Below are 13,612 nucleotides of genomic sequence, written 5' to 3' on the forward strand. Positions count from 1 at the left end.
CCTAAGACTTTCACCAAGTCCATGTATGCCACATACAGCTCTTTCCCTTGTAAACTTTTCACTAATTGGTTCAACTCAGTCCTTTTGTTTCCTGCCATACTTTCTCAGTCAAACTCTTACAGCATACACCTTCCTATGCATATTTAACAATGGTGTTTGCTTATAAATTTGGCACTCATCTTCATCATCTTTCATGTTGAACAATTCATCATCTTTCATGTTGAACAATGAAAGTATTTTTCCTCATATCCCTTCCTTACCTTTCCCACATACACACAAATTACACACCCTGGGCTGTCACTCAATCCCATTGTCACCTCATGACATCTCACTTTAAATTATTATAACCTTTGGCACCTTTTCATTTTGCAGCCTCTTAATTCATTGTGTCCTCAGCAATCACTCCCACAAGCATTCTCAGGTTAAAACTTCACCTCTTACACTTTTTCACATTCAGTTCTCTTATATCCTCCAGGGTCAAGAGCTTGTCAGAATATTTATGCAATTGAAATAGGACCTTATACTCTTTAGGTAACATCTCCATTTATATCTTATAATCTGAGATCCTTTTACGTGTTAACCTTTCTTTCTGTATTTGCTTCCATCTAGCACAACTTCATTTACTTCCTAAAGTAGATCCATACTAAGATTCACACATATATATTCATGATCACAGTTATTTTTCTTTGTTTGTTATTGACTACTATATCCATCCTTGGTGTACACTTACATGATCTCTTCTGCCATACAAGTGTACCTCAGCCAGTCCCCATTTTTCCTTCAGTAAACATTTTGTACAGTATTTATATGATTATTACTCCTTGATTTTTCTTTTCTTTGCTTTGACTTTTGATGAGTCATCTATTGATGACCTGGTGATGTTTAGAGTAAATCAGTTGTAGATCAGGTGGTAGATTTATTAAGGTACCCAAAATTCTAGATGTGTGATTCCTAGTGTATAGGTTGCAACTCTTCTCATGAAATGTTTTCAGAATGGGGACTAGTTACAGCACCTAAATTCTGAATATTGCATACTGTATATGAATCATCTAAAAGTAGTTAAGGAGCCAGCTAGGTATTGAGAATATCATGAGGTCATCTTTGGCAAATACATAGCCACAAATTTCTAACTTTCATATTGAGTCATTACATTTTGAACTGAAGTATGAGATGAAGGGCGAGTTTAAAATGTTTATTCTTGAAGGAATATTCAATTGGACTCATTATAATTTGATTGCTTAAAAATTTCTAAATTCTTTAATTTCTTCCAATTATGAAAGTGTTGCAGCAGACTGTGGTCTTCTGAATGTTAGAAAATTGGGCCAGAATAAAAAAAGATTTGGACCCACAGTTGTGGATTAGTTTAATGTTTGCAAATTTTTTTTTCTCTTAAATCATGGGCTCAGAGTAACCGTTACAGTTTTCATTTTTTTTATATAATGTGTATGGTTAATTACTGTATTCTATAATGAAATTAGTACCTATTTTCTGTGCAGCAATTGATTTTTTATTATTTTGCAGATGCATGGGAAAGAAAGTGTAAATACTAATTTTTTACACAATTGGATATCCCAGCATTGCCCTCGTCTAGTGATGTGGATGCATCGCTACATAACACACATGCTAACAGTTGGACATAGAACAATCCCTCTTAATACAGATGAGAAGGAGGTATGTTTCAAAGCCAGTTCAGTAAATAAAAATATGAAATAAAAATATTGCATGTTTAATAAATACAGTACAAGCTTTTCTTTATTACAGCCTGTTACTTAGTATTAAATGCTGACTAACCAGTTATTTATCAGAAAGGCTGTCCATATAAAGACTAGGGAGGTAGTACTTTGTATCTTGGAAAAGTATTTGTTAAAAAATATATTTTTATGAAATACAAACTATTGCAAACAAGGGCAAACAAAATCAGAACTTTCTTTAGGTGTGATATATAAAACACACATCTAACAGTTGGGTGTAGAGCAATTTCTTTTTATACAGATGAGAAGGAGGTATGTTTTAAAACAATTCAGTTAATAATGTCATATTTCATAGATACAAGCTTGTTCTTTATTAAGGCCTGTTACTATTGTATTAAATGCTGACTAGCCAAGTATTTATCAAAATAACACTCCATTTGAAGGGGAGATACATAATTCTCATTATCTTGGAAACATAATTGTTAAAGTATAGTATGTGCATGAAGTACAAGCTGTTGCAGAAAAGTTCAAACAAAATCAGAATTTCCTTTTAGGTGTGAGTATGTAAAATGGAATTCTGTTATTGTTGGGGCCGCTTTAAGGTAAGTATTATTGTAAGGTTTATAGAGCATCATCTTGTACAGCATGCAACTTGGGAAAGTTAAAGTAGAAAAAGTGTAGACTTCCAGACTATCCCAAGGATACATCTACCTTCAGGCATACTGTCAGGCAAGGGGAACATGAGTTGGATGGATTCTTGTTGTTTGATGTTAGTGAAAGTCCTTGTGAAAGGAACATCTGACACAAGATAGCTTCTTGTAAACTGCCGAGTACTGTCTAGAGGTGCTTAAAGGTCATTACTTGGGATTCCTGTTGATCAAGTCCTTCAGAACAGGAGGATCTGCATTGCTAGTTGTTTAATGCTTGAGGAAGAGATAGCATTCTGGTAATTCTGTAAATACACCCCTTTGTTACATAAGCTAGAGAGAGTTCCTTTAATTCTATGGGTACACCACTTTTTTTTTTTTTACATGACAGGCTAAGTGTTCCATGATTCAGACTAAAGGTACTCTGCTCTAATTTGACATATTCATCTTCAAGTAGTTATAGTGCAGGTTCTGCTCACTTTTGTTAAGGAGCTTTACCTTTGTTTGAAAACATGAGTTCCACCACCATTTAACCCTCACAGTCCAGGCAAATGCTGTTGCTGTGTGCTGTCTATGGCTCCACCTTGCCATAAGAGGGTAAGGAAGGTTCTAACCCTGCAGGAGAAACTAAAAATCATCAGGGGAATCAAGGCAGGATGGTCTACGGCATGTATAATGGACGACTACAGCACTGCACAGTTAACCTTGCATTATATCAAGACTTCTCAGGACAAACTGAAGTAGTAATCAATGGAGTTTGAGAAGAAGACTCCAGGAGTCAGGTCTGCAAGGTCATGGCAAAAGGCTGATATGAGGACATTGAACAATCAACCTTGATCTGGTTTTGTTAGTAAAGGGCAGCTGGTGAGCACATTGGCATGCTGAGTTGAAGGCTCCAGCTAATAAGTTTGCAGGCCTGCAAGGAGTTGTGAATTTTAAGGCGTACAAAGGTTGGTTGTTTTGATTCAAGGTTCAACTTGGGCTTTCTAATGAGAAGACTCGTGGCAAAGATTTGGATACTTCTGAGGAGGAAATAGAGGAATTTCAGCTGATAGGAATTCCCTTTGTTGATGTGCCAGGTTCATCCAGTCAGGAATCTGATGTCTCTTTGCTGACTCTTGAGGATCATGACCCTCTAGGCATCAGGGAGGTAAAGGAAGTACAGGCCTTCAGCAATACCGTGGTGTTGGAAGAGGGGGAGGAGGACTTTCAAACCTCCTTGCAAGTTTTTAAAAGTAAGGCCAACATATACAGTTTTGGTGCTGCCCAAATAAAAGAGAGAGAAAAGTTGTTTAAGTCTGTTGCTATTTATGTATATGCAAAATAGGGAAAAAAAATTATACCTTTAATTCTATTTGGTAGTGCTTCGTACAAGAGAAAAAAAAAGGGTTTGCTTTTTTTTTTTTTTTTTTTTTTTTTTTTGCAAAGATTTTTTATGCAGTAGATTTTTTTGAAGTAAAACTTAGTCTTTATCATTAGCTTTATCTGCAAGTACTTGGTGGGGGTTCGACAAGTGTTAAAATTGAAACAATGCTAGCGAACACTCCCAATACTGTAGTTACTCCCCCACCCTTTGTAGAGTGGGGTGGTCAGACAGTGTTTGTTAATGTTGTTCATTCGGCTCTTGTTGGTCAACACAGCCAGTAGTGTAAAAAAGTGCTCTAAAATTTTTGTTTGTTTTCAGAGTTAACGATTGGATCTTATGGTTTTTGGTCTGTATTTGGCAATATGGGTTCTTGTTTATCGAAATCTGTTAGATTTTGTAACATAAGCTACTAGACCAGATTGAGTAATTTATGTGCATATTGAGTAATTGACGTACATACACACCAACTTGCATGGATCATCGAATTGTGATTTACGATTATGACAATCTTCGTGATCATTGCAGAATTGGTCTTTGGGAGAGATAGAGAGAATAACTGCCGAATTAGAAGAGAAAGATAGACTTAGGACCTGAGTATAAGAACAGTCTTGAATCTAGGTTTTCTTTTCTGAAGTGCGAGTTATCGCAAAGACCTGACTCATTTAGCTCAGTGTGAATTTTAATGCAAGTATATCATACCAGAACTGAGTTATCTTGGCACCCTCTGTGCAACCCTCAAGTCGCCTGAGATCGTTATAGTTATCCATGTGTAACCACTAGCATTATCAAATTGCAGACGGTATGTTGGCTGTGGAAACATTGACTTGTCTTGTTCTTCTTGCAGTGAAATTGCCACTGCAATCAATTCTTCAGTATCCCTTTCAAGAGAGACTATTCAATTTTTTAACAGTGATATCATAAATAACCACGTGGCAGCCCCTGTTGGATCTGCCTATCATTCCCCAGTCTTCTGATTGACATGTTTAATTGTAAATGTATTCCATTTAAAGTAAATCAAAGTGGTTTATCTGCAAAGCTCCTTGTCGAAGTACGGCTCTCAGCCCAACTGTTTTGCCATTAAGTTTCCTGCCTGACCTAGCAATTGCAGTCAGAAACTCAAGGTGTATTAGTAAGCGCCCTGTTCAAGAGCTAAACCCCAGATTGGACCCTTGAACAAGGAATACAGTTAGTGGGCCAGGTAAGAATGTAAGTGTGTATGTATGTATGTATATATATATATATATATATATATATATATATATATATATATATATATATATATATATATATATATATATATATATATATATATATATATATATATATATATATATATATATATATATATATATATATTGTCACAAAGTGATCAAGTACCTGGTTATTACACAACTTCAATCCAAAAATTTACCTCCCTTCAGCCAGATACCTCAAACCTCATAACAATAATATTACGACTGAACATTCTAAAGGTAACCGTGATCCCTTAAAACTTGCTTTATGACTTGAAAAAATCAATCTAAGTTTATTAAGTTATGAGTGAGGTAATGACTATTAAGCAATAGAGGGGAAAGGGCATCACTCCATCAAACAACTATGATTGTTTCCCTGGTCCTAATTCACTTCAAAAAACATGAGATAGAACAGAACATGTTTATCACTTACCTTGTGCATACATAAATAACCATATTCACTGGTGGTCCAAATGAAACACTGTGCTTTTAAAACTTTAAATACAAAAATTCATTTCTAAGTTCAAAAGATATAAGTAGAGTCCACAATCTCAAAAAATTTACTATTACTTGAAAACAACGTAAGATTTAATCATTCTTAAACAAGATTAATTCACAAAACTTTATATTTATCAATAGTTTACGTTTACTAAGCAAAATTCAAACTGTTAGGATTTACTCCAGATATGAAAAAGAAATCTTAAGAAATGAAATCAACACAAGTATTTAGTGTTAAAGTATCAACACATATAAAGTGCTAACTAAATCAGTGTTAAATCACCAACACAAAATCATGGGTAACACTGTCAAATTATAAACACAAGAACACATAAAAGAAATGTAAAGACAAGAACATGTAAAGTTAAGTATACCTTAGTCTAACCAGACCACTGAGCTGATTAACAGCTCTCCAAGGGCTGGCCCGAAGGATTAGATTTATTTTTCGTGGCTAAGAACCAATTGGTTACCTAACAGCTGGACCTACAGTTTATTGTGGAATCCGAACCACATTATGACGAGAAATGAATTTCTATTACCAGAAATCAATTTCTCTAAATCTTCATTGGCCGGTAGGAGAATCGAACGCAGGCCCAGAGTGCTAGCCAAGAACGATACCAACCTGTCCAATGAGGAACAACAGAGAACATGTAAAAATGCACAAAAGTTTATCAACAATAATATCACTAAGGCAAAATCTGTTTAAAGATTATATGTACCTTTTTAAAAAGATTACATCCACTTTTTTTAAAAGATCACATTCACCTTTTTACCATGGTAAAAAAATAAGTAAATACCACTTTACCTTATACAAGTCTCTGCACACCATTACACAACTCCTTTTTCCTCAGTAAAAACACTTGTACCTCAGGCCTGTTACAATATATTCTCTCTTATATCAGATTCTACCAAGGGACCATTAAATATTATTAACAGTTCACAAAACCTATATGTTTGGGAGAGTGACCAAAATTTTATACTCTTCTATATGACGAGGGGTTGAGATCACCCTGGAAGGAACAGGAATAAACTGAGTTTCTTCCCTGGGGAAAGAAAGGAAAAAACATTTTTACCCTGAAGAGGGAAAAAAGACAGGGAAATTATTCCCTGGCTCAGAGAATTACATAGGCCTGCCTCTTATCTGAATGATTAACAACTTCCTGTTTTAACACTTGTGTAAACACACAGGCCTCTGAACTGGCCTTGAATATCAAACCTGTCAACCCATCTCCCTTTTAACTGATAACATAAATGGCTTCTAGGATCTCTCTCGCATACCCACATCCTGTCCACCTGAATAAACACACAGCCAGCCAGCCCTTGTAAAATCTGACAGTTAGCATCTCCCATAAACAGTTTCAGTTATTACAGACCATATATGACTAACACAAAAGAAAAAATATATAAGCATTGCACAAAAACATACTACAAAACCACCTCGTTATGTTTCACAACACATGAGAAATATAGACAATAACATCAAAAATACAGAAAACATATTACTTTTATAGAATACACACATATCATAAGACATCATTATATATATATATATATATATATATATATATATATATATATATATATATATACATATATACATACATATACATATACATATGTATATATATAATTTACTTCACTTCATCCAGTTACCTGAACTCTCATAACAATAAATATTATGATTGAGTACTCTAAAGGTAACAGTGATCCCGTAAAAAGCTTATTAATAATGTGAAAAAATCAAACTAAGTTTATCAAAACAAGTGTGAGGTGTCAACAATTAAACAAGAAATATACTAGAGCAAAAGGGCATCACTCCATTGAACAACTTTAACTGTTTCCCTGGTCTTAATTCACTTCAGCAAAACTAAAGGAACAGAACATGTTTATCACTTTGCCTTATGCACACAATTAATCCTATTCACTGGTGGTCAATAAATGAAACACTGTCTCTAAAAATTTCAAATGCACAAATTTATTTTTAAATTCAAAATTTATAATTAGAATTCACAGTCTGAAAAAATTACTATTACTTGTAAACAATACAAAATTTAATTAATTCTTGAATTAAATTATTAAACAAAACTAAATCACAAAACTTTAATTTATCAAGAAATTAAGTTAATCAAGAAAAATTTAAACTATCAAGAATTACTCAAGATTTGAAAAGAAAATCTAAGTAAATGAAAATTAAATCAAGTTTACAATGTTAAATTATCAAGAAATATTTAAAATGTTAAGTAAATATATGTAAATCACCAATATATAAAATGTGAAAAATCAGGAGATTGCAAACACAAGAACACAAAAATACACAAAAGATTTACCAAAACAATTTCTCTAAGGCAAAAATCTCTTAACCCTTAAACGCCGAGCCTCTATTTACAAAAACGTCTCCCGTATGCCGATTGTTCGGGAGTTAAGCGCTGCAAGCGGAAAAAGTTTTTTCAAAAATCACAGCACGCTTAGTTTTTAAGATTAAGAGTTCATTTTGGCTCCTTTTTTGTCATTGCCTGAAGTTTAGTATGCAACCATCAGAAATGAAAAAATATCATTATCATATATAAATATTGAAATATATGACAGCGCAAAAAAATTTTTCATATATAATTTTATAAAATTGCGCTGTGAGCAAAACGGTTAAAGCTAACGGGTTACTTGTTTTTTCTTTGTATTGTACACTAAATTGCGATGATTTTTGGTATATAACAAATTGTAAAACGATCAAAGCAACACAGAGAAAATATTATCAAAAATGATGCATGAATTAAATAACGCTGGACGTAAAAAATGTTTTTTTTTAAATTCACCATAAATCGAAATATTGTGCTAGAGACTTCCCGTTTGTTGAAAAATGAAGCTAATTGATTGAATATTACTAGACTGTAAGTGTTTTAGCTTACAATTGCAGTTTTTGACCATTTCGGTCGAGTTAAAGTTGACCGAAAGTAGAATTTTTTCTATGTATCGTGATTTATATGAAAATATTTCAAAACTGATAAAAGCTACAACCATGAGTTATTTGCTGTTGTATTGTACATGAAATTGCGCACATTTTCATATATAAAACTTTATGTAACGACTAATATAAAATGGTGCAAACATTACGACAACGTGACTAAAGAATTTCTGAGATGTTCGGGCGAGTTACCGCGCGGACGTAAGGAAAATGTTTTTTTCAAAAATTCTCCATAAATCGAAATATTGTGCTAGAGACTTCCAATTTATTGCAAAATGAAGGTAAATGATTGAATATTACTAGAATGTAAGAGTTTTAGCTTACAATTGCGTTTTTTCGACCATTTCGGTTGAGTTAAAGTTGACCAAGGTTGAAATTTTGGCAGTTATCGTGATTTATGTGAAAATATTTCAAAACTGATAAAAGCTACAACCATGAGCTATTTTCTGTTGTATTCTACATGAAATTGCGCACATTTTCGTATATAAAAGTTTATGTAACGACTAATGTAAAATGATGCAAACATTACGACAACGTGACGAAAGAATTTCTGAGATGTTCGGCCGAGTTACCCGAGCGTAAGGAAAAAGTTTTTTTTTTTCAGAAATTCACCATAAATCGAAATATTGTGCTAGAGACTTCCAGTTTGTTACAAAAAGGAAGGTACATGATTGAATATTACTAGAATGTAAGAGTTTTAGCTTATAATTGCTTTTTTACCATTTCGTCGAGTTAAAGTTGACCGAAGGTTGAAATTTTGGCAGTTATCGAGATTTATATGAAAATATTTCAAAACTGATAAAAGCTACAACCATGAGTTATTTTCTGTTGTATTGTACATGAAATTGCGCACATTTCCATATATAAAACTTTATGTAACGACTAATATAAACGGTGCAAACATTACGACAACGTGATGAAAGAATTTCTGGCGCGACGTAAGGAAAAAGTTTTTTCAAAAATTCACCATAAATCGAAATATTGTGCTAGAGACTTCCAATTTGTTGCAAAATGAAGGTAAATGATTGAATATTACTAGAATGTAAGAGTTTTAGCTTACAATTGCGTTTTTACCATTTCGGTCGAGTCAAAGTTGACTGATGGTTGAAATTTTGGCAGTTATCGTGGTTTATATGAAAATATTTCCAAACTGATAAAAGCTACAACCATGGGTTGTATGTTGCTGTATTTTACATGAAATTGCACACATTTTCATATATAAAACTTTATGTAACGGCTAATATAAAACAGTGCAAAAACGACAAAATGACGAAAGAATTTCTGAAATTTTCGGCAGAGTTACCGCGCGGGCGTAAGGAAAAAGTTTTTTTCAAAATTTCACCATAAATCGAAATATTGTGCTAGAGACTTCCAATTTGTTGCAAAATGAAGGTAAATGATTGAATATTACTAGAATGTAAGAGTTTTAGCTTACAATTGCGTTTTTCGACCATTTCGGTCGAGTCAAAGTTGACCGAAGGTTGAAATTTTTTGTAGTCGACGTACGGTATGTCCACTCGGCACCCGACAGACAATTTTAGTCGACGTATATGATATGTCCAGTCGGCGTTTAAGGGTTAATATACCTTATTATACCGTGGTAAAAATAAGTAAAATTCACTTTATCTTACACAAGCTTGTGAAAACTTTCATAAAATCACCTGAAATGCAGCTGCTTGAGATTCACATAACACACTTTTTTGTTAGGTGCCATTACACACTTTTCCTACATTCAGAGAGAGAGAGAGAGAGAGAGAGAGAGAGAGAGAGAGAGAGAGAGAGAGAGAGAGAGAGAGACCAACACGAACGGTCTCTGAAAGCAGAATGAACAAACTTTTGGATTCCAGTTAGAAATGAAACAATCAGATGACATCATTATTAAGGCATTTTGGGAATGAGATACATTTTGAACTGCAATCTTACAAAACATGACGTAATCGATTGAAACATGCTTTTACCCTCAAAAAGGCGTATGCGACTCAAACAAAAAATCATATGGGGCGCGATTAGAACAATACATGATCAAAGCAATGTAATCTTAATCATGATGCAATTGCCATGTACTTCAGTGCAACACTTGTTCATATTTCTCAAAAGGTACATGTCTTTACCAGAAAATCGTACGGGATGCAATCAGAACAATACATGTAACATTGCGAAATCATTCGTCTTCTTCTCGTATGGGACAAAGCATTTACAGAAATCTTAACACGATCAAAACAGACTGCAACTGGGTAATTATGACTGGCATGTTTGAAGAAGAAAGAATAACCTGGGTTGGTTTCCAGAACGGAGCAGCTGTTGTATATCTCTCGCTGGTCAACACGTTATCTTTCACGACAACACTCGAAGCAAAACAAGCCTTCGCTACCACACATGTTGCTGATATACTACGTTACTATTAAAATGGTATTATTAACTCTAAATTACGCTGTTAAGTTATCTAAATTATTCTCTTTTGAGATCTGACATTACATACAATATTTCAACAATTATTATTACACACAAATGATAAATAGAATAGTAAATATATCAAAACCATGGGATGATATATATATTAAAAAGGCAACATCATGTATATATATATATATATATATATATATATATATATATATATATATATATATATATATATATATATATATATATATATATATATATTTCTGACTCACGTCGGGATCGAACCCAGGTCTCTCAGGTGGAAAGCAAGGGCGTTACCACTGGGCCACAAAGTCTAAAAGTTGGAACCTGAGAGCAACTGCACCCAAGGAATTACCTGGGCAAGCTAACTGCTTGCATACCAGCGAATTTTCCCCAACTTCCCGACTCAGCAATGACCCAATAGACAACATTTCATTGAATTATCCCTTCTGAGTGAATAAGATAGAAATCATCAACACACAATCACGTGTGGAACAGAAATAAATTTCTGACTCACGTCGGGGATCGAACCCAGGTCTCTCAGGTGGAAAGCAAGGCGTTACCCACTGGGCCACACAAGTCTAAAGAAGTTGGAACCTGAGAGCAACTGCACCCAAGGAATTACCTGGGCAAGCTAACTGCTTGCATACCAGCGAAGTTTTCCCAACTTCCCGACTCAGCAATGACCCAATAGACAACATTTCATTCGAATTATCCCTTCTGGAGTGAATAAGATAGAAATCATCAACACACAATCACGTGTGGAACAGAAATAAATTTCTGACTCACGTGGATCGAACCCAGGTCTCTCAGGTGGAAAGCAAGGGGCGTTACCCACTGGGCCACACAAGTCTAAAAGAAGTTGGAACCTGAGAGCAACTGCACCCAAGGAATTACCTGGGCAAGCTAACTGCTTGCATACCAGCGAGTTTTCCCCAACTTCCGACTCAGCAATGACCCAATAGACAACATTTCATTCGAATTATCCTTCTGAGTGAATAAGATAGAAATCATCAACACACAATCACGTGTGGAACAGAAATAAATTTCTGACTCACGTCGGGGATCGAACCCAGGTCTCTCAGGTGGAAAGCAAGGGCGTTACCCACTGGGCCATACAAGTCTAAAAGAAGTTGGAACCTGAGAGCAACTGCACCCAAGGAATTACCTGGGCAAGCTAACTGCTTGCATACCAGCGAATTTTCCCCAACTTCCCGACTCAGCAATGACCCAATAGACAACATTTCATTCGAATTATCCCTTCTGAGTGAATAAGATAGAAATCATCAACACACAATCACGTGTGGAACAGAAATAAATTTCTGACTCACGTCGGGATCGAACCCAAGTCTCTCAGGTGGAAAGCAAAGGGCGTTACCCACTGGGCCACACAAGTCTAAAAGAAGTTGGAACCTGAGAGCAACTGCACCCAAGGAATTACCTGGGCAAGCTAACTGCTTGCATACCAGCGAAGTTTTCCCAACTTCCGACTCAGCAATGACCAATAGACAACATTTCATTCGAATTATCCCTTCTGAGTGAATAAGATAGAAATCATCAACACACAATCACGTGTGGAACAGAAATAAATTTCTGACTCACGTCGGGATCGAACCCAAGTCTCTCAGGTGGAAAGCAAGGGCGTTACCCACTGGGCCACACAAGTCTAAAAGAAGTTGGAACCTGAGAGCAACTGCACCTGGAATTACCTGGGCAAGCTAACTGCTTGCATACCAGCTTTTTTCCCCAACTTCCCGACTCAGCAATGACCCAATAGACAACATTTCATTCGAATTATCCCTTCTGAGTGAATAAGATAGAAATCATCAACACACAATCACGTTAAATTTCTGACTCACGCGTGATCGAACCCAGGTCTCTCAGGTGGAAAGCAAGGGCGTTACCCACTGGGCCACACAAGTCTAAAAGAAGTTGGAACCTGAGAGCAACTGCACCCAAGGAATGAAATGTTGTCTATTGGGTCATTGCTGAGTCGGGAAGTTGGGGAAAACTCGCTGGTATGCAAGCAGTTAGCTTGCCCAGGTAATTCCTTGGGTGCAGTTGCTCTCAGGTTCCAACTTCTTTAGACTTGTGTGGCCCAGTGGGTAACGCCCTTGCTTTCCACCTGAGAGACCTGGGTTCGATCCCGACGTGAGTCAGAAATTTATTTCTGTTCCACACGATTGTGTGTTGATGATTTCTATCTTATTCACTCAGAAGGGATAATTCGAATGAAATGTTGTCTATTGGGTCATTGCTGAGTCGGGAAGTTGGGGAAAACTTCGCTGGTATGCAAGCAGTTAGCTTGCCCAGGTAATTCCTGGGTGCAGTTGCTCAGGTTCCAACTTCTTTTAGACTTGTGTGGCCCAGTGGGTAACGCCCCTTGCTTTCCACCTGAGAGACCTGTCGATCCCGACGTGAGTCAGAAATTTATTTCTGTTCCACACGTGATTGTGTGTTGATGATTTCTATCTTATTCACTCAGAAGGAATAATTCGAATGAAATGTTGTCTATTGGGTCATTGCTGAGTCGGGAAGTTGGGGAAAATCCGCTGGTATGCAAGCAGTTAGCTTGCCCAGGTAATTCCTTGGGTGCAGTTGCTCTCAGGTTCCAACTTCTTTTAGACTTGTGTGGCCCAGTGGGTAACGCCCTTGCTTTCCACCTGAGAGACCTGGGTTCGATCCCGACGTGAGTCAGAAATTTATTTCTGTTCCACACGTGATTGTGTGTTGATGATTTCTATCTTATTCACTCAGAAGGGATAATTCGAATGAAATGTTGTCTATTGGGTCATTGC

General features: G+C 35.8%; 1 protein-coding gene across 3 annotated transcripts in view; it reads left to right on the forward strand.

Moving 5' to 3' along the window:
* LOC136837567 (uncharacterized) overlaps positions 1 to 13,612 on the forward strand; it is a 131,119-nt gene that overhangs the window by 95,570 nt on the left and 21,937 nt on the right. For all 3 annotated transcript variants that reach the window (XM_067102439.1, XM_067102438.1, XM_067102440.1), the window contains one exon: positions 1,522 to 1,671. In XM_067102439.1, the coding sequence (XP_066958540.1) occupies positions 1,522 to 1,671 (150 nt within the window). The remainder of the gene's footprint in view (positions 1 to 1,521; positions 1,672 to 13,612) is intronic.

Source organism: Macrobrachium rosenbergii, chromosome 59 (assembly GCF_040412425.1).
Source record: "Macrobrachium rosenbergii isolate ZJJX-2024 chromosome 59, ASM4041242v1, whole genome shotgun sequence".
Taxonomy (NCBI): Eukaryota; Metazoa; Arthropoda; class Malacostraca; order Decapoda; family Palaemonidae; genus Macrobrachium; species Macrobrachium rosenbergii.